Below are 23,260 nucleotides of genomic sequence, written 5' to 3' on the forward strand. Positions count from 1 at the left end.
TTTTTTAATGCTCTTCAAAGTGCTTTGGTTGGTTTTTTTTTTTCAGTCAATTATGGTTTCAGTCATACATTTAAAATCACTTAAGGATCAAATCCTACTGATATATATTGATCACTTTCAGTGTTGTCCAGCTCTGCATCTCAATAGTTCTGCCTTCCTCCAGAGATTTTGCTTCACCGTGTCCTAATATCTTATACCATTCAAGAGCTAGAAAAACTTTTCTGTTCAGAAATTAAACAAGCTAATGGAACACAAACTAGCAAATCAAGGAATAGGTTGATATTATCAAGCAGCTCCCATATTTTTACCTCCCCTTGCTGTATACAGATTTCTGTAATTATTTAGAACTTCAAATTTTTTTCTCCTGTTCACACCCTCTGCTATTTAGCAATCATTTTTTTCCTACTGTACCTTATTCAGTTACTTTGTCTGTTTCCAATCCTTTCCCAAAAATTACTGTTATGTTCTCCAGTCATTCCCCCAAACTTTGCAACTTCAATACTGACACTGATATCTCACCTAAGAAAGACTTATCCTGCACACTACTATTCTCTAATATAACAGTAAATATCAACCAAGCCATGTGGATCTCAGTGGGTATTTTCAGTGCTTACCCTGCAACTTCTGATTTTTCAAATGGAATGTGTAGATTCCTAGCATTATTCTAAACAGATAGAACATCTGCTCAATGTGCTTTATGTACCGAAAAGAAAAAAATGAAGTAATTTTAAAGTATACGTTGAAATCTACAATACAAAAATAGTAGATGACTTATAAAATATGTAATGTAACTGTTTGGTACAAACCGGGACTACAGAGGCATTTGTAACTGGTTCCAACACTGCGACAGATGCCATGTGCACAAGGATTCAGAGCACAGAAGTCAATCAGCTGAGCACAAGTAGGTCCTGTAAATCCAGAACTGCAACTGCAGGAGTAGACAAGTCTGTCTGCATAACAAGTTCCATTGTTCTGGCAGGGAGATGATGCACAAGGGTCTATTTTTTCTTCACAGGAGATTCCTAAAAACCCTAAAAGAAATAAATGTTTTTGATAATCAAACATTTTAGTAACCAAACAATTTAAACAATTAAACAAATTTAAAATTAAGCCATTGAGATACATTTTTTTATGGAATGAAAACTAGAAAAGTCCACACTTCCTATATACTTTAAACTCAAATTTTACCAGTTAAGATGAAGACATAAGCAGTTTCAGGCAGCATCATACTATCATGTGATTAAGACAGAGAAGTGAAAAAAATATTGATTCTGGCAGGGTTTATCCACATTCTTAACTGCACCTGGCTAGAAAAGCAGAAGTGCTTTTCTAGGGATCAGGAGCAGAATAGAAAAGTAGCTTAAAAAAAAAGCCCACATTGACTTTTCTTATTAAAGGTAATGTGTTGGTTAAGAATAACAGCCTCTGAAGGACCACATGAGTATAACTGTGTTTTAATAGCATAAAAGAGTAGCTTATTTGATGAAAATGTTTCTTATTATTTAATTATTCATTAAAGCAACACCGTATAAAAATCAGGTAGGAAGGAAAGAGTATCCTTGCAAGGGAGTTGTTTGGTTTTTTTGTGTTTTGTTGTTTGATTGTGGGTGTTTGTTTGTTTTTTAATGTAGAGAAGAACAATATTTGAAGAAATGATAGAACTACAGTATATTAACTGTACAGTTTGTATCATATACACATGGTTACAAGAAGCATAGTCATTGTAGCTAACACAGGTCAGAAAAGAATATTCAATTCCTAGCACCAAGTAAAGATCAAACTCTCTTTTCCATTCAGGTCTAATTTTTTAATGAATATTTCCTCATGGAGATGGTATCGTTCATTACATCACCACTTTTCAGGCTCAGTTGAACAAGTATGCCTGGTCAAAATACACTGGAATATCTACTATGGTAGAATAGCTCTTGAAATTTAAATAAATTAATCACTGAGAATGACAAACCAGGAGCAAATCAGGACAGTCTCCACTTGAGGACAATCAAAACAGCAAGAAAATCTGCTCTAAAGCATAAACCACGACAGTTGTCACTGTGAAAGGCAGAGAACAGAGCCCACTGTCACAGCAACCAAAGAGATCACAGCCACATCTCAGATATCCTTCAGAATCAGAGCAGGAAATAATCAATTGCACGTACAAAAGCTTTTATCAGAAAGAGACAAAAACAAATTAAAAAAAATGCACAGAATGTGTCTGATGGCTACAGAAAGGATCAAGATGGAGGAGATGGCTCTGTTCTAAACCAAGTCAGAGCATGAAGACAAATAATGACAGGTGATACTTTAGATTAATATTCAATCTGTAAATCTTACCCCTGATGAAATGAAGTAGATTGTTAGCCATATTTTATAGCTTTTTTATTTTAAAAGTCTTAATGTTGTATTTAAAAGATGATCAATTGGAACTGAATCTCTGTATGGCATAAAGGTTATGATGAATACCAAAAGTGAGTCCAAATGCGACCTTCAATATATACTTTACAGCATCTCATTGTCTTTTAATGGATGTGTAAATATTTTTGTTCTAAACACACTTCACATTTCAAGCAAAGTAGGAAATGGTTTTAAATTAATTTTAACAGATGTGTTAATTTCAGAGCATTCTGAATTTCTCTGCTTTTTAATCATTCACAATTCACATTCGGGTGAATTAGGTAGTAATTTTGTTCAACTGTTGTCAGGAAATTTCTGAGAAGAAGCATTAGAAAGTAGATGAATCTACATTACTAATCCGTATGGTGTACTAGAAAGAACTATTCCAAAAATTAATAAAACACAGATTATTATAACTATGAAAATGATCAAAAGACCACAACTGCCCAGTTGACTATTAACAGTTAATTGTAAGTAACTCCTAATCTCAGAATAGATCAGGAAAGAAAAGCAGATCTTGTGGGGCATAGGCAATGAACATAGGCAAGCCCCTTCTGCCCTCTCCATTCTGATGTCCTGTTATTCAGATTGGTTTGTGGGTTTTATCAGTACCTCCTGCACACTGATGCTGAAGAGAAACAGTCTAAAAATGAATACTGGGGAATCCTATAGTAGAAGTTCCTTCCCGTAGGCAATAACTGCATAACCATCCGAAAGAGAATGGAATGGCAATCCCTAAAACCAAAGTTCTAATTCCAGCAATTGTCTGCTATTAAATTCAAAAAGCCTGTGCTTTTATCATAAAATCCTGGATGGATTTATAGGAATCTGCAAGGACTTTTAACTGTTACCAGGAAAAGATCAGTCAGTGAGTCTGGTAAATCTCTACAGTAACTCTGAAACTAGATTTTAAAAGATAAAGGAGATCTGAGGACACAAAATGATACTCACATTGCTTCTCTACAACCTTTGCAATAATCTTCCCTACAAAGAGAAGCATACTGGCAGATGGCTAATGTTTTCAGTGACAGAGCTCTTCAAGAACACAGGGAATTTTGAAATATGCTGAAACATGTTGCCCTCGCGCTATCTTTGCACTGTGAAATATGCTTAGTTCATTCTGGAAATACAAAACTTATGTATGAGTTTACTGTCTGAAAACTCTAGAATCATCAGTAGTTATGCATCTAAATTAAAGATGTGTTATTTTGGCATTTCTGGTAGTACATATGAGTCCATATCAATAAAACTGTTGAAATTATGTAAATAAAAATCAGGTTCAGATATATATTGATTGAAAGCAGAATAAAGCATTATTACAGGATTTCATTTAACTGCAGAAAATTATCCCGTGAATTGTTCTGCAGCTAGCTGACACAAGCACAACCTTGCATGTAGGTCATTGGTATAACAGAGACATGACTAAAATGCAGAAATAACACAGAAGGCAAAAGGGAAAAGCAGTATTAGAAAACAATTATACTGCTCAAAGACACAATGTACTATTTGTGCTTGCATGAAACAGATTGTTTGGTTAGATGTCAAAGAGAATAAAAGTTAGCAGCCAGGTGATATTCTTTATATATTGCTGGAGACCTCCAGGGCAACAATAGAAAGTAGATCAGAAAATATTTCCAGAGTTAGAAAAGCTCTGGGTAGAAGCCGAATTCCTCATCATGGGGGGATTTTAATTACTTGGCTACTGAAAGCAAGAGTCGAGTAATAAATCAAACAACTTAAATGCTTCCTGAAGAGTTGTAAAACTGCTCTTTATACAGCTTGCTGAACAACCAGCTTGCCAGAATGTTATGTTAAACCCAATTCCAAGAAATACAGAAACGTGAAAATTTAAACTTTTGAATTACTAGGCCTAGAGACTACAAAAACCTTTAGATATGACAGAAATGTATTACTTTCCCCCAAAGAAATTTGTTCCATGAAGAAATGTGAGACATCTAAAGGAATTTCATCAAAATTCTGTAAAGGAAAAAAAAAATATTCATCATGAGACAACAAGAAACAATTCAAAAGGACTTGCAAGTTTGTGATGGAAATTCACCTAGCTAAGTTTCAGCAGATAAAGACAAACAGAGGCCAAACACATTAAAGCATTACAGAGACATTTACTAAAAATAGGGGCAATTTGGAAAAATGCCAGATAAAAGCATTAGATTACCAGAAACTGAACAGCCATAAAAATTTTTAATTAACAACACAATATTCTACAGGTAAATTAAACTCTCTTATGGTAATGTGAAGAACTCCACATTCTGTAATCATCAGTAACCTTGGGAAATCTTACACACACAACAGCTGTGTATCCTATTTTCCTGGAATTAAAGTATATAATAGGTTAATTATATGCAAGCCTAAAGAAGTTAGAATCGTATTTCCAAGGTCTGATCCAGAAAAATCTATGTGAATGGTGAAGTCCAGAAAAAGTGAAGAACATAAAACTAAAACAATTCTTTATACAGACAAATAAATTATTTTCTACTCATCACCATATTTCATGGTAAAAATGTGCACTTTCTAGCTGCTATTGCAAATCAACATATATGAATCACAACTTAGTATCTTCTATAGCTGTCGAGCTCTATACTTTTTAAACATCCTTTAATTTCAAGTAATCTAGACATTAAAATGTCAATCATAACATTGTTTCCCATCTACTTCTTTCTACTGGATGGTTATGAAGTCTATTATTGGAAAATTATTTTAGAAATATGCTAATTTGAATTAGAAGTTTTCTGCCACTATGGTCAGAGCTGGCGTGCTCCAAATAAAGAAAGTAGAAAACCCCCAAGAACCCCTAATAGGACTACAAGTTTTCCTGTTGATTAAGTATTTATTGTAAATGTTTTTGCTTATTTCCAACCTTACTTTCATGTCTACGTTTCTATTTATTATTTGTATATTGAATTCCAGGGTGTCTTGGGAATTCATATAATTTCTCACTGATTTAAAGGTGTTGAAATAACTAAATTTATAAAATAATCAGCAGTACCCTAATTAACAATATTACTACCATTGCAGTGGTATGTTATACATAACAATAAAAGAAGGAAAATAAAAACAGGTATTTAACAGATTGATTTGGGTATTTACAGAATCATTTTGAATATAAATTCCAAACATCCATGTCCAAGTTGACAGATGTTTACTTGGGGGTGTGGTTAGAATTTTTGGAAATTTATTTGTATGGACATTTAAAGGCAATATTTGCTAACTATGTTAGGTACTATAACCAAAGATGAACACCCAGTAAGCAAGACATCCCAAACATCCTTTAAACAAATTCTTCAGTCTTTAGCATTGTTCGAGCTCATTCATTGCAGCTTTGAGCATAAATTCTGATTTGCTCTTAAATAAAGGGTGACTCATCCACTTCATATAACCATTTATTTTCTAGCATTTTTGACACATTAAAATCTCTAATGCTTCACACAGAAAATGGAATCTTCAAGCCTAAAGAATTTTTCCTTATTAAAAGACTCTTAAGACAATAACATTGTCTAAAGAATAATCATGAAATGCTTATATTTGATTTGGGCTTCTTTTTCAGTGCCTCATATCTCACCTTTGGTGTGCTTTCACATTCCTGTTTCACAAGCCACAGATCTCATATGAAAGAAAAACGAACAGTCTCAAGAATAATCCTCACTGTTTCCATTTTATTCCATTTTCTGCCATTTTTCCCTTTTCCCTTTGTAGTACTTCCCACCTGCTCTTGTCTTTTTCTGCCTATCCATACAGAATCTCCAGTTTTAGTTCTTAAACATGTATAAGCTCTCTGGCTACCTTTCCCCCACTGTGCTGAATTAGCAGTACAGAAAAAAAGCCTCTTCTCAACTAGCAATTGCTGTTACGCACAGCAGGAGAACAGAAGCAGAGTTGGAGATCTTGCTTAAATTAGAAATCTGTCATGGCTTTGGTTTTCTCTGTGTGTGTGGTTTTTTTTTATGGAAAATCTGAAGACTCTAAAAATAGCAAATTACCGCACCTGTAATTTTTAATTGCCTACTCTTTGCTTTATTTACAAAAATAATCACATCTTTCCAAAGATAGAAGCTCTCAAAATACGCCTCTATGAGAGAATAATGCATCAAAATCCATCTAGAAAAATCAACAGGGCCCTGGGCAACCTGATCTGGTGGTTGACAACCAGTCCATGGGAAGGAGTTGGAACTGGGTGGGCTTCAAGGTCCCTGCCAGCCCAAGCCGTTCTGTGATTCTATCACAGGCTCAATCTAGAAAAGCAACTATTCACAAAAGGTGGCATGTGCTCAGGCAAGCCTAACAATGATTTTCTCAGAAAATGCTCATTTCCAAGGAACCAAGAATCAGAAGTGTTCCACACTATTCTTCTTCTGGGGAATAATGCTGCCCAGTCCAGAAAGTGATTCCTGAAACATTCCATCATCTCCAAAGGGTTTTTTCCAACATTAAATTTGATTTTTACAAGAGTTGTAAGTGTATTTATGTAAAATGTTTGCTTGAGTTGCCTCAATGTTTTTTGAAAGGGAAAACATTTATACCACGTAAGCATGTTAGACATATAAATAAGTTATCAGAGTAACAGCTCCTTGCCCAATTCCATCCTGGCTCTCTAATGTGGCTGCCCTTAGCCATGCAGAAATAATGCTGGGACATTAGAACTGGTAACTTTTCATGCAAAGTTTCAGACAGGTGACACAAAAAGCACATTTGAATAACAATGAGTTCTATGAGCAGACACCTTCTTCTTGAAGTTGCCAAGTAATTTTTCTTTCCTCTTGAAGGGTCAGAAATCTTTAAGAAAAATCCAGAAATCCTAGAAAATCTCAAGACCTCAAGAAGAAAAGGAAAGCACAGGTATGTAAAATGTAATAAGAACAGAAGTGTCAACAAAACAACAAAAAAAACAAACAAGCAAAAAAGCAAAATTCTGAGAAAATCTTACCAGTGTTCTCCTAACTTAAACCAGCAACATTGTTCAGCATATTTACTAAGATAATGGAGCAACAGTGCCAAGATTCCAAGATTTACCTACTTGAAGCACAGCATACAAGAGATCTGATCTGAAAACTGATCAAACATGGATCTGGATCAGTGACAAAGAAAGGAAGCAGAAGACTGAAGTCACAAAGCAGCCAGCAAGACTGTAGAACCAAGCAGCATAACACAGAGATAGCTAAAGACAAGTAAGACTAAGAGAGAAGCAAAAGTAATTTGGTTCTCCTGCAGAAGAAAATCTGCCATAATCAAGAGCACTCCACATCAAGCAGTGGCACATCAGCAGAGGGCAGTCCATCTTGGGACCCAAACACGCATACAATCCTGTCATCATTGCCTGAGCCTCACAGAGCAGTAAGAGAAGTTCAGAGCTGATTGGCAGATTGATTAAAGTGCCATCATGAACAAGCAATGAAGCCATGTCACACACACAAGCAATGTGGTAGCTTTAAAATAATGAAAAGTCCCGGTATAATTTTTTCCATGTATTTTATAATGGCATTTTTAAAGGCAATGAACAGATTTCCTAAGAAAAATAAAAATGAATTATTAAGTCTAACACTGAAATTTTCTTTTCTGAGTTTTGCTACTACTCATAAGCCAGTTTTCAAAATTCTTCCAAATACAAGATACGCTCTGCAGTCAAAATGTCAATGTCTGTGTTTCAAAACAGTTGTTAAGTGGGTCAATCATTAAAGCATAATACTCCAGAAAAGCAAGGAATCATTCTGAAGAAATTACAAATAATCTTTCATTATTAACCACGGATACGTTACCAGAATAGTTATCAAAGACTTGTACCCTTGGAGCAAACGCGAGATGCTGACAGAATAAAAACATCCATAGAGATCAGAAATATAATTAGTTCAAAGTTCTAATCCTAATTATAAATAACTAATAGAAGATTTCATAATTGAGAGCTTTCACTTCTGATAATTTTTTTATGAGCAACTCAGGCATCTGCCACTCCACACAGCAAAATGCTACAAAAGCACATACTTTGCCATCAGTGTCCTCGTTTCACACAGTTTCAATCATGGTGTTTACCAATGAGAATCACTGGAAGGCTTATCATGCAGAGAAAAAAACAAGTCCTAACAGAAAGGAGAATGAATTAAAACTTTGTGGGATTTGAAGCACTGTTTTTTCTCTAACTGACCCATAAGCAGAAATATGCAAATACTGCATGCAAGGCAGCTTTTCTCACGCATTTACTGAACAACACAAAAATCAGAATGAATTCTAAGTAACCTCAGATTCTCTTATCTTTCTCACAGTGCTGGAACCTGATTTCTACTGTAGAGGTGCCAGCAAATGTATTAAAATGTTCTATGCAGCATATACTCTATAACACTAAGCTCTTACCATACTTTATACAATACTAATGACACAGGATATCTCATCTGGATTTTTTTCTGCTCACAAATATGGTGTAAAGTACAATTTTGAATATATTTTCATATAACTAAAAATTCAGACTGAGTACACTCCATGAAATACCAATTTGTACAAGACAGAAAATAGGTCATTGTTTACCTTCTGGGCACTGACAGGTGAATCCATGGATGTTGGATGAACAAGTGCCTCCATTTTGGCATGGCTGCTGGATGCAGTGATCAATCTCTGACTGGCACAGCTCTCCGGTGTAACCTACAAAACAGCACATAATATTTAGAAAGCATAAGGAAAATGAGATCTTATCACTGAATGGTAACTTCAAACAGTCCTAATAGCTTTCTTGAACAAAATTAACCAAAGTAATAAATAGAAATAGAACAGTCTTCTAATTTCTTGTAAAGTGGGATTTTTAATAAGAACTTATCCTTCACAGGAGAAATAAAAAAGTAGTGGAAATCTAGAGATTATATCAAATGAATTTTACCATCAGCAATATTCTGACAGTACTAGCATAATGAAGGTTGGTGGTGGGTTCTCATAAGGACTCACATAATCAAAAAAAAGAAGTCCTTTATGAATGGTTTTCAAATGCATCTTGAATCTCAAGTGAAAAATCTTCAGGAAGACTTTAAACAGGACTTGTCATCTGAATTAGCTGTGCATATGCTGAATGACTGCCATTTGTTCCTACTTCTGGGCTCCAGAGAGGGTGTTTATTTTAAGTGGGAGCTGTGAAGCACTGCTCAGCACAGTTGCAATCTCTTCCAAATAAGCTCCTGAGTTCACAAGCTACAGATTGTGTGTACCATACTATTTGACCATAGATCGCTTTGTTCCATATGTCTGAAGTCTATAACACATCCATTAAAAAAAGAACAAAGATACAAAATACAAGCTAAAAGATTAAACACTCCAAATTTAAATTCCTTAATGAATACCACACATTCCTCATTCTTATTTTTCTTTACTTCCAAAAAACTATCTTGGATGCATGACAGAAGAAGAAAGTACACACAATACACATAGATATTTTATTTTTTAAAAGGAACCCTAAATAAAATTGTAAGCATCCTCTGTAATAGCACCATAGCTGGTGTTAAGGGTCAGTAAGCTGATGCTGTTAATACACAGCTCAGGGCAGGTGCCTAAGAGAAAGATCTAAGGTGAGACATAGGACGTGCTTGGAATAGAATTTCACTTATGTAGGGGACAAAGAAGGAAAAAGAAAAAAAAAGTAAAAAGAAAATTCATGTTTTGGTTAAATAATTTGTTTTCATGCAATCAAAGTCAACATTTTAGAAATTTTTCAGACAGGCTAATAGTTACATCTTTTGAAATCAATCGATGTCTCCATAAAGTCGATATCAAAATAGACTGTTACGCTTTGAGTTTCTAGTGTAGTACTACAAAGAAGGATGTCTAAGGCATTTCTCTTTGTCTACTGCTTTTGTATGCTACAGAGATCTAAATTCTGATGCTATTTTCTGCAGTGCGATACTTGGAGAAACTCTGTTATATCTAGATTGTCAGCTGTAAGTCAGATAAACTTGAGAGGAATAAAGAGATCTAAAACCAGAACTGTGCTCTTGTGAGGCAGCTCCTCTGGACTGGATGAAGGCACACAGACAGACCTAAGCCATACTTTTCATAGCCAGCAATTTTCTGTAATTCTAATTGGTCTTAAATTAACATAAAATTTATAACAATAAAAGAAATACTATGTAAGACTACATCAACTGATTTGTTTCATCTATAGGTTTCATATTTTCAAGTTCTGACATTCAGCCGATTATTTTTATGAATTACAATACAGAACTGAATGTGTTTAACTCATTTAAGCATTTTTTCAGTCATCAAACTGCTTTGGAGCTAAAAATTGCCCTGAAATTCAGTGTGTACCCAAAGGAATGTTGGCACAGAAAAGCGCGAATGATTGTGTTGCTCTAAAGCTTGCTGACTTCCTGCGAACGTTACTATAGCTTGAGACAAAATTCATCAGAGATAATATTTTGTCAGTTTTATGAAAATAAATATGCTCCATCTTAATATGATCTGTATGGCATGTTTTGTCCATCTGCAAGAGAATACGATTTGGGAATTTCCCAGCAAGAGCTATGAAGTTAGAAGAGCTAAGCAACCACCATAAGAAAAAAAAAAAAAAACCACCTTGCTGGTCAGATACTCTGTAAGAATCATTACATCTATTCATTTTGTGCTGTTATAGATCTTCACAACATTTCTGTCTAACAAAATCTGGGAAATTATACCATTCACATGTGTATGGCTCTGAAATTTGCAAATGGAGGCAATATTTAAACTCTTATTACAACAATTAAATTCTTATTTCCTCTGCCTTTAATAATTTTCCATATGCAATTTTTTTTTTACCTGTAGGAACACAGTTCAATATTAGTTAAGCCATCTGAATAATAGTTTACATTTGTTATTTAAAAAAAAAAATATATATATATAACTTAAATATAATGATTTGAGGTCATAAAGCAAATCTTGCAAGATCCAGAATGTAATAAATGGAGTTAACTATACTTGTCTTTTCAAGCATCTACAGAGAAACTTAATCATGCTATTATTCAGAAGGAAAGTCTTTATATATAGAAGCTAAATAGCTTAATTCCATCGACTACAAGCTTTGTGTTCTACCATGATAAATGGGAGGGATTTTGTAGAAGGAAGTATTTAGACTTTCTTTTTTTTTCCAGTAGGAGCTAACATCTTTTGCAGAGACAAGGAGAAGAAATAGTTATGTAGTAAAAAAAGCAAAAAATTAAATTTTAGAGAAATACATTTTAAATGGAAAGAAGTAAAAGACTTTAAAGAAATAAAGATGTCAAAGAAAACATGTAACAGAAATATACTTTGTTCAAACAACTGTTGAGTTCTTAGTCACTGTTTCCTTTCTACAATGCACCTCACAGTATCAACGCAATGTTCTTTCTTTAGCTGTGTTAACACCTTCTCAGAGAAGTAATTCAAATACTTGTCCCTGACAGTGACTACTTCTTTAATTCATGGGAAGCCTTTGAAAAGAGGAGAGGCCAAATGATAAAAAATAAAGCAAGCACTTGATGCAGGTATCTGGGATCATAACAACAACAGCAATAAACTTGGGTTTTTACACCGTTACAGAAATAAAATAACACTTGCTGCATCAAGGCACTATAATTTGTAACTTCACAATAGAAGCAGGAAATATTGCAGACTTAAATATAACGGAAGCAATAATCATCTTTGGAGCCTTGTAGCTAAGTGGGAGCATATTTATGTTACTGTACGAAGCTCAGCCGTAAAACATCAAAACATTAAGTTTTCCTAGTGGAAACGTTCTTGGGCTTTCGGGTAGGCACATCAGAATTCTCATCAATATTCCTCCTAAAGCTTTTTTTAGGCAACCAAAGCGAAGAATTTTGAAGTATTTTTAAAATATTTTATATGAAGATCAGAAGGATCTAGTAAAAACTCTGATTTTATGAACTGCAGGTAGACTTCCTAGGATTATGCCTGGATTTAGAATCAAAGAATCACCAAGGTTGAAAAAGATCTCTAAGATCAGCTGGTCCAATGTCCACCTACCACCATTATTTCCCCACTAACCCATGTCCCTCAGCACAACATCTAGACGTCTCTTGGACATCTCCAGGGACAGTGACTCCATCATTTCCCTGGGCAGCCCATTCCAGTGCCTGACCCCTCCTCCAGAGAAGAAATTTTTCCTGATATCCAACCCAAACCTCCCCTGGTGCTACTTGAGGCCATTCTCTCTATTCCTATCACCAGTTACATAGGAGAAGAGGCCAATTCCATTTCTCCTAAGGTAGGAAATGTAAAAAGAGGAATTTAGCCAGGAGTACATAATGCAGAACAATTTCCAAGACAGTTATCTCAATAAATACATAAAATGAACATATTCTGCATGTTAATTATTTTTTTCTAATTAAAAACTGCTTGTCAAAATCCCAGAGAATTCTGAATCAGTCATAGTCAATGTGACATTAATTGTATGGACTGTTTAAATATTTCAAGCTTGTTTTACTCTGATCTTTTCCCTCTTGAATTTAAATTATTATTCAACTATGTTTACATACGTTGTTGAAGTAACAGTTGATCCATTCACATATTTATAAAAACAGAATAGATTATATGTGCATAACAACTTCATATCTAATTTTTAGAGCAGTATAAATCCATGTCCATGTAAAAATTCAAATATAAATCATTTTTCTGCTGCCCGTTCACTACAATGAGTCTTAAGCAAAGAGAGAAAAAGAGAAAATCTGAGAGGCATAAAGCACTTTAACAGGAAAGATCATGTCCTTTGGAGGAAATGAAGGGTCCTTAATTAATTGCCATGGCTGATTATCTGAACTGCTAAGTTAACAAAACACTTCAGAGAATGGTACATAGCTGCCACATGAAAGCATCTCTTGTATTCACCTACTCCTGGCTCAGACATGTTTTTTGGCCAGCCTGAAGGATTCTAGTCTGTGCATAAAGGTAGCAAATAAGAATATTCACAAATCAAAGGAATATAAGAAAGCCCACTCCAAAATCCCACCTGAGATAAAAATGAAGTGTTGTTAGTTGTATCCTTTATATAATTTTAATCCACACACCCAGTTTTAAAATGTTTATTTAGATAACAATTTGGAGACAACCATTGGAAGCCTGACCAAAATATCCATTTCTCCATCTGCATTTTAAGAAATTTCTATATTGCAAGGCTGAGGACCCACTCCAAAAGTACCTTCCATTTCTGTTTTTTTTTCCAGATAAGATCCCTGTAAATGTCAACTGTCCAGTAAGTGATCTCGTAACTTATCAGCCAGTAAATTGCTCACTTTTTCTATAAAAATAAAGATGTACAATAAAATATATGTAGGAAACAAAATAAATTACCTGATATTTATTTAAGTCTAGTAGTTTTATTGTTACTTTACCAACTTTCTTATGTTAGTTAAAAATAAAGTAATTGTGCTATTATAACTGAGCTTGTCTTAGAAATGTAAGATTTAAGATAGCACTGTTTCCTGTAACAGTCACTTTGTAAGGTTCTTCCATCAGCATGTGACATTAATTTACATTCCAGCTTTTAACTATGACTGTCATATTCAGTTTAATTTTAATTTCAATTAAAATGTCTATACTCATTTGACCAAATTTTAACGGCAAATGTTCTTGAAATAACTTCAGAGAACTCAGACATTTGATGATTAATCAAATCTACAAATTACTAAATTTAGTTTATGCATTTTTTAAAAGTTTTCAAAGTTTAAGTTAATTCTGAGAAACAATTCAACAGTTGTGTTGAGGGCTTTTCCATGTCACCCTGTGAGTGAAGAAAAGAATTTACTAGTGACAGTGAAGGAAAAGTTAGATATGTTGTATGCTTTAAAATCTATACTGGGGGAAAAAATTTAAAAAAAAGTTGATTTTAGACAGCAAACTAAATAATTTTGGTCATCTCATTAGGTAAAGTTCTATTAGTTCTATTAGGTCCTCCAGTACAAAAAGAATGCAGAGCTGTTGGATTGAGTCCAGAGGAGGACCACAAAGATGTTCAGGGGGCTGGAGCACCTCTCTTATGAAGGTAGGTGGAGGTAGTTGGGCTTGTTTAGCTTGGAGAACAGAAGGCTCCAGGCAGACTTCAATGTGGCCTTCCAGTACTTGAAGAGAACATTTAAGCAGGAGGGAGATTTAGGTTAGATGTTAGGAAAAAAAATATTCGGAGTGGTGAGGCACTGGAACAGATTGAGAAGCTGTGGATGCCCCATCCCTGGAGGTACTCATGGCCAGGCTGTAGGGGCCCTGGGAAGCCTCATCCAGTGGGGGGCAGCCAGCTGGGGGCTGGAGCTCCAAGATCTTTGAGGTATCCTCCAACCCAAGTGATTTCATGATTCTATGATTCTATTTGAATAATTCCCTCACAATGGTTTTGTTTTGACTGTACGGTGCTGCACCTCTTGTGCCAATATTCACAGCTGAAGAATTTTCCAGCCCTTTAAAGCTGACCTTATGTTGTTGTTTTATTTTCCCTCTTTCCTACTGTCTGAAGATGCACAGTTTACTGCTCTGCAAAAGCTATGCTCCGAATGTTAAAACAAAAATGCATTATTCAGAGCACAATACGATACCCACCAGGCAGGCAGCTGCAGGTGAAATTGTTCCCGTTGTGTTTCTGTGCTAGGTCGGTGCAGGTTGCGTTGTTCTGGCAGGGCTGGCTTTGACAAGCATCAAATTCCTCACACAGGGGGCCCCAGTATTCATCCTCGCACTCACAGAAAAATGTTGCCTAAAAAAAAGCAAAATTTGTACTCCACAATGAATTTTCAAAGGTTATATTTTCATTGACTACTCTATGAACAAGAATGTTTCTGCTGCTGTTCCATTCAAACACAAGTAGCTAACATAAATACATCAAATGCATAAAGTTACCATTTGAAATACTAAACCTGCACCAGTTCTTCAGGTCACATTTTTAATCAAGCCAGGGAATCTCCACCTAGACATGGATCAGATCCATAATGCCTAAATCAGTATAATTTTTTTTCTTCCATTCCAGAAATTATATTTTTATACCAGTATAATTACCAAGATTTGTAATGTATAGATTTACCACAACAAAACCCTGCTACAAAGGAATACCCCCTATGGGATGAGCAGTGCTGGGGCTCACTTCAGGAGACACAAGCCGCTCTGGTTCTGCTAAAACACGTCTCCTTCTGAATGTATTAAGCATCTTTTCCAAAACTTGCTGCTTTTGCTGCTTAATAAAAGATTAAGAGCACTACACCTGTTAAAGTACTAACAGGTCCAGTGTAGTATTCAGTATTTTTTTAAGTAATAAAACATAATCTTAAAAGTACTTAAATTGCTAAGATTGCCAAGGATGCATTATAGGATGAAAGCAAGGAAAGCTCTCATCTGATATATCCATCTAAATCAAATGCCCCCTTCCTCTGTTCATTAAGCACTAGGTGGCAGCCGCACTCACTGCTGCATTTCCCAGCCCCATCATTGGGCTCGATGCACGCAGCTGTCCCAGGCACAGATGTTGCAGAGCAAAGCACAAAACATTCATGGAACCAGAAACAAAAAGGCCAGGTCAGTATTTTATTTTCTATTTTTACTTCTGTTTGCTTCATGCAAATAAACAGCTGTGTATTAAGAAAAAAAAAAAAAAAAAGACAATGAACTTCATACAAATAAAGAGATGATAGACAATAAAATGCAGTACATTTTTCCTTAAAAATACTGCATTGATAGAGTCTAAATAACAATTAATGTTATAATAGAATCATAGGATCATTTGATTTGAAAGAGGCTCTTACAGGCCATCTAGTCCTACTCCCTGCAGTGAACAGGAACACCTACAGCTCCATCAGGTGCTCAGAGCCTGGTGCAGCCTGGCCTTGAATATCGCCAGGGACGGGGCTTTCAACACCTCTCTGGGCAACCTGTGCCAGTGCCTCAACACCCTTACTGTAAAAAAAGCTAAAAACATTTTCCTTATATCCAAGGAAATATCATCTCCAAAACTCAACAATGTGCATGTTATTTATCAGGAGTGACAGAAGTATCTGCTGGATATATGGCCCAAGCCTGCTCACAGAACTGCTCTGCATATATTTCACACCAGCAATGAGATGTTTCCAGACTAGGATGTAGTTCAATAAGAAGGAAAAAACAGGCAAACAGCTGAAAAACTGCATCACTCATCACGGCAGTTTTGCTGTTATTCCAGAACAGGATACTGGGCTGTATTTCCAGAACAGTTCCTCATATTTTAAATACAAAAATTTACAACATATCACAGCAGACAAAATTGTGCTACATAACACCATGCATGCTAAGTCCTGCTTTCTTTTCCTTTTCCTCCCTCTCTTTTGAAGCATTTGGAAACCAGTGCAGTGGCTTCTCTACTGACAGAGTACATAGAAATAATTTCAAAAGTGCCATGGTTTCAGTGTTGGTATAGATAATGCCCATGGGCTATAATAGTAACACTGGGCATCCATTGGTAAAAACTATACAACTCCTATGTACAATAAATACAATCCCAATATAGATTCATAGACAAAGGCATTAATAAATTGCATAGCCCATACCATGAACACTGTGTGCCACTCCTTACCATCAATATTATGTCAAAGTAATCAAACAGAGAAGTAGAGAAGAATTAAATTACACACCAATTTTCAACTTCAGTTTTAAGAAGTTTACATATTTCTCTGAAAAATCTTATTATTGTCTTATGGGGTTTTTTTATATCATTAAAGGAAATTTCCGGTTGATGCACTGTTTTCATTTTTTGTCACTGATTACAAACTCACCGGGCATAAAATAATTTTACTTTTTATCCTAAAGAAAAAAAGATGGTCTGGTCTGAATTATGGAACTATCCCTACCAAAATAATGCTTTGGGTCTGCTTTCTCTTGACAAAAAAGACTTTGAGCATTCATGGCACTCCTTACAGTGAGTCATTTGAGCAAAACACTTATTTTGTGTTTAGGAGTATACTGTACTTAGGAAACGAAGTCCATAACCAAGAAGACACGCAGTTAGGCATACAGGGAGCTGGTGTTAATACAGACAAATAAAATCAAGTGGATCTACTCTTGTAAACTTATAACCCATAGAAGACATGGAAATCATCATTATTCAGTTTGATTCATTATTTCTCAGTGCAGGCAGGTTTTTGTTTTTTTTCCATAAAAATAAGTGATTCTAATACTAGCAATAAAACTCCATATTTACACAGTCTGTTCTTCCACACTTTATGCAAGAACAGAGCAATCTGTGAAAGAAATCATTATGTCTCTATAGAACCAGAACTGTAGCTCTCAAATCTAATGGATGGCTATAGCTCACTTTAAAATCCAACACAGAATCACAACTTCTCTCTGGATCTATTATAATTGCTCTCTTCAATTCATAGCCAATTTGTCTGAGGACAACTTATTCTGGTGAGAGTCAATAAATGTCACTTTGGTATTTATTTGGTGATAATACCAAGACCAGTATTATGTTTCTGAACATTCACTTTTCCGTTGTGGAAGAATGGCAAACATGACAGCAAAACAGAGGTACTAAGCTCAGACAAAGGAAGGAAAAGGCATCACTTTAACACAGCATCACTTCACTTCAAAGAACTTTGTTCAAAGTTGTGAATTTTATGTTCAGTGCCAACAACAATTGAAAAAGAAACTGTCATTATGAGCTTACAATTTTATGTCCACATTCTATAAAAAACACCCAGCTCAGTAGAAGGTAAGCTACTTATTAACAAGCAAGAAATAACTAAAAACCAGCCAAGACTTCCAGGTAAGACCAAAATTCATTTGTTTATAGTTTTATGCACCCCACAGATGACAGTATATCACTGCACTTATATTACTGCAGATTGTTAATTACATTTAAAGTTTCCATTATGCAAATGTGTTACTACTAAATTTGGTATAAAACTATGAAGTACATGAAAAAACAAAGGCAATCAATCTTCACAGCACTGGCAGCAAAATGACTGCAGCCAGCACAGCTCTGAGCATATTCACCACATTAGGCCTTTTATGAATTCCTCTAAGAAGTTGCTTTGCATCCTGCAAGACTGGAATGTGCAAACTGAATGAATTATGGATAAAAACAAACAGCAAATCACAAAGGGCATGTTGCAAACCTAAAGAATATTAAAGTTCCTGTTCTGGATAAAGAAATGTAGAAGGTCTTGAGGGAAACAACTCAGCAGTTGGTTGGTACATGGCAGGCATATAATTTTGGCAGTTGTTTGCTTCATCATTAGGGAAACCATAAAGACATTGTATGATACATCTCCCCTAAGACAACTTAAACAATGGCAAAAACATTCTGTTTAATGAAATATACACCTTCTATTTTTAACTAAGTTGCTCACGCTGGGCCTGATTCAGTTTCCCAGCTGAAATTCTATTATGCAACTAATACACTAATGGGTAAGGAAAACTGTCAGATTTGAAAAATCACTACGGCTGAATAGACAAAATAACATTTTTATTATCCTTGGAGTAGGAGTCTGGTCATAAATAAACAACATTTGGAAGCAGTGAGGTTTTACTGAGTTGCCCCTTCTCAGAGCACTACTTGGCATAGGTCTGAAGAGACTGCAGAGGATCACTGGGAAACTTCCTCATCTGTTCAAGGTAACAGTTTCTGACAGCAAAAATATATGTTTCTAAGTTAAAATGTTATTAAAGAGATAGAATCCTGCTAATTCCAGTTCTTTGACTACTATGAACTGGTAGATACCTCTCTAGAAATGGACTTCAGCATGATTGCTATGTCCCATAGCTTCAGCTACAGGGATGTCTGATGCACATTCTGTTATAAACACTACCTTAACACACTGTGCTGTTCCTGCTCCTCAAAACTGTGAAAAGATAGGAGTAATTTTAAATTATCCTATTCATTTTCCACAGAAGGAAAAACACTGTATGCACAAGAGGGAGGTTAATTCATCACTAAAAGCTGGATAAAATTTTCAATGTCAGGATTAAAGGTGTGGATGTACACATACTGAGTTTCCTTTTCTCAAGTTCCCCTTTGCTGCCATGAAGCCAATTTGCCTTTCTTTTTAAAGATCATTAAAATTCCACGTATCAGAGATTTTTGAAACACGGCTGATTGTTAAAAGCAACCTCTGCATTTTCCTTAATAAAAATATATTAATGCTTCTGCATAGATACAGGAATTAATGTATGTTCTCTTTGTGATATATAGCTTGCAGTAAAATGAAGAAATTAAGGACATAAAAATGGACTAACAACATGAAAAACAGAACATATGACTGTTTATCAAAGCCTTTAACTCTCAACATGACAAAAAATTGAAAAAGGGAAGATGTTTTCATATGCCACTATATATAAAACATCTGAACATATTATTTACATAAATCAAATTGAAAATGCTGAATTTCTAGAAAAATGACAGATACAGGAAAAGAGAAAAACTAAGCTGGACCATAAAATAGCATACTGCATGAACAAGTTATTTGGATAACAGTCATTGTGTTCACATTACCTTAAGCATTTTAAAATTTAATTTTCAAAGAAAAGATGTTAAGTTGTTCCAGATGTTAGCATTGCCACACACATATAGGTTACTGCAGCAACTTAATTATTGTTGTTACAAGTCAAAGCTGCATTTTTCTATCAAACATGCTTATTGAGAATTTAAATCACAAAATGGTAGCAGATGAACTATTAGTGAATTCCCTAAATATGCCAGATTTTCTGTGTTCACAGCAGGCTCGCAGCTGTTAATATTTACTCAACAGTTACTATTGCTTTTATCTCCCAAATGAATGTTATTAAAACCAAATATTAGCTGCACATCTTTGTGCTGCATATTACTTTATTAAAATCAACATGTATAGAAGGCAGCAGAGAATACAGGCTCTTGATCATAGAATGCCAGTCTGGTTTTGTCAAAGCAGGATACGGCGTGGAAAGTTAACATATATGATTTTTTTTTGTTAGTAGAGGGCACAAAAATATCACAGTGGTCAGTAAATTGCCGTTGTCATTCTACTCTCTCAATATAGTGGTATTTCAAGGAAACAGCACAGGAAGATTTCCAAACATTATCTAATTATTTCATAAATACACTGTTATTATTTAGTAACTTCTATGGTTTTTGAAGCCCATTGCACACAGCAAGGTAGCACATACTCAGAGGACCAAGAACGATTTCCTTTGCATTTACTTTGGCAGAAAATTTCCAAATGATACAAAGATCTTGATAAGTTCACCTTACCTCATCTGGTTTCGTGATACATTTTCCTTTCCCTGAACACTGGAATTTATCTGAATGGCTTCCCGCAGGCATGCAGGTACTGACTTTCACTATCACAGTCAACCGTAAGGCCACAATGCACTTAGTAACTGAATCATTCAAAAACCCTTTAAAAAAAAGAAAAATAAATCATTAATATATGGGGGAAAAAAAGTATATCTTAATACACAGTGATGCTCATCTGCTAGACAAACAGAATTGAATTGAACATGATTTCTCATATTTCATACAGTCTTACCTAAATTTAATGCATGTAAACACCAATAGAATAGAGTTTAAGCACTTCTTATGATTAACAAAAGAAGAGAAGGCTGTTAAAACAGATCTACCTGTAGGGCTCTAGTCTGCTTTCATTTCTCAGGTTTCTAATAATCAACCACTTTCGTCTGCTATCTTTTTGATAATTTATGTAATTCCTTAATGTCCTTAATATTCCTTGTTTAATGGCAAGGAATATTAAAATCAATCTCAGTGGAGGAAAACATTTATATAAATTCCAGCAGTTACTTAATGCAGACTAGAAAGCACACAGATCTTAAGCAGAATTACAATGGTAAAAGATGGACAATCTCAGTGCTGCCTCTTTGATGGACTCTGCAAGAATGCACTCCATTTGACAGTATTCCTTCCAGTATTTGCAATACAAGTTATATCTGAATGCCCTATCACTCTATGAGGTAATACTAGGTACTATAATTTATGGAACTGAAAAAAGAAATTGTTGGTTGGAAGCTACTAAAACACACTTATCACCCATATTTCTAATAGAAATATTTGTAAAATAAAATATCCTTAATTTTTAAAAATATGACTGCAAATGGATGCAGGAAGTATATGACACAATGTTTTTTTTTTCCTAATATTTTTTGTTCTAAATTCTAAAATTCATTTATGGCATAGGTTTCAAAGGAACTTTCAGGATACAATAAAGCTTCTTGCACTACAGACTGGAAATTGAACAATATTTTCTCAACTACAAAAAATAATACAGTATTAGTATTTTATATATATATATATCTCTCTCTCTCAGTAAGCATTTATAAGGAACAATAATACACCAATTTCTCAGGAAACTGCTCAAAATTCAAGTAAATTCTCTTTCCAGAACAGCTGCTAAACATTACTTACATTCTGCATATGAAAGTCTCAAGTGTGACTAATTATACAAATTGCAAAGTAAATGATATGGAAGAATTCCACTGTCCTTCATTTTCAAATCTCACTTTCTAAAATGGTGCTTTCTTTGAACGATAAATTGTCTATACTAGAAACACTAAACCATGTCTGCAAAGCAGCAAAACCTCATACCCAATACAATTGCTATCAACTTGAATACAACTTGCATGAGTCAGTTAAATATTCTACAAGACCAGATTAAAACTGTACAAGGGATAGTTATAAATGCCTAATGGTCTGCTTTACCCAATGGAAATTATTGTAATCTGCTGACCTCTTCTAAGAAAGCCAGTTTATTCTGGCCTCAATACACACCTCCTTTTTGCCCATCTGCTCTAAAATGCAGCCAGAATTATTTCCTTTAACAATTGAACATGATTGTCACAGGCAGTCATGCAATTATATGTGAATGCTTGGAAGAATGCAGTAGTTAGAAAATGTCTTTGGGTTCACATTTTCTTGTCTGAAGCAGATTGTTACGTATTCTTCAGGACAGTTCCCTAAAGGAATATCAAATCAACCTTCTTTCTACTTTGAGTGCTGTTCTATTTTGGTATCTAAATCCCTTAGGCAAACCACTGAAGAAGCCATTATTCTCACTGGAATGCCACACGTTTTCCTGTAATTTCTAATTATCTCACCTAATTTCCAAAGACTAGAAAGATAAAATACAGCTATACATTTTTCCTTCCATAGAAGTTGCATACAACTTTCTGATATCTTAAAGTTCTGTGACTAGAAGAGAGTTGCCTAATCACTTAAATATGACTCCCTGCTTAACACAGGTTAATTAATTCCTTCTCCAATTCCTGTAACAGTGACTGAAGTAGAGTAAGTTCTATTTTTAACTTCTAGGTATGAGAATATTTTCAGAAGAATGCTTACAGCTCCTCTCATCTGACGTCTGAAGAAAAAGATTGAAGTTGTTTATAGCAAAAGGTAATTTTGTTCATTTTAATCTTACCAGTTTTCTAAAGCTGGTTAAAACATAATGACATCAAAGTACTTTACGTCGAACAATTTGCAGTTGAGCTAATTACAGCAGTAACACTGAAACAATTTTAAAACCTAATAAATCATGATATGATGTGACAAGTCATTTATATTGCAGAGGAGGCATTTTCAAGGTTTGTGCACACACAGTTGACAGTCTGAAAAATGCCTGAATGATTTCATTGGCAGTATGCTGGGTAAAATACTGTACTCACTGCATCCTGCTAGTTCACCAACTTAATCCTAGTAGAGCAAAGCACATGTGCTCCTATTTCTCTTGCATCAAAAAGGTGAGAATTAAAAATAAGGAATAAAGTTTAAAAAGAAAAAAAGATGACAATACTATTTACATTCAGGTGCTTTTAGAACTATCACACTGTGCCATTCAAATTACCATTTTAACCTTTATCCGAGTCACAACATATGATTTCTTTACACCTGTATTTAGCCAAGACTATAGATTGA

At 34.8% G+C, this 23,260-nt stretch overlaps 1 protein-coding gene across 1 annotated transcript in view; it reads right to left on the minus strand.

The window, feature by feature from the left end:
* The window catches only part of DNER (delta/notch like EGF repeat containing), a 109,249-nt gene that overhangs the window by 22,344 nt on the left and 63,645 nt on the right, over nucleotides 1-23,260 (minus strand). Inside the window, exons 5-8 of the mRNA XM_031596333.2 lie at nucleotides 20,588-20,733; nucleotides 14,938-15,091; nucleotides 8,923-9,036; nucleotides 807-1,031 (exon numbers count right to left, since the gene is read on the minus strand). Of these exons, the coding sequence (XP_031452193.1) occupies nucleotides 807-1,031; nucleotides 8,923-9,036; nucleotides 14,938-15,091; nucleotides 20,588-20,733 (639 nt within the window). The remainder of the gene's footprint in view (nucleotides 1-806; nucleotides 1,032-8,922; nucleotides 9,037-14,937; nucleotides 15,092-20,587; nucleotides 20,734-23,260) is intronic.

Source organism: Phasianus colchicus, chromosome 10, assembly GCF_987193195.1.
Source record: "Phasianus colchicus chromosome 10, bPhaCol1.hap1.1, whole genome shotgun sequence".
Classification (NCBI taxonomy): domain Eukaryota; kingdom Metazoa; phylum Chordata; class Aves; order Galliformes; family Phasianidae; genus Phasianus; species Phasianus colchicus.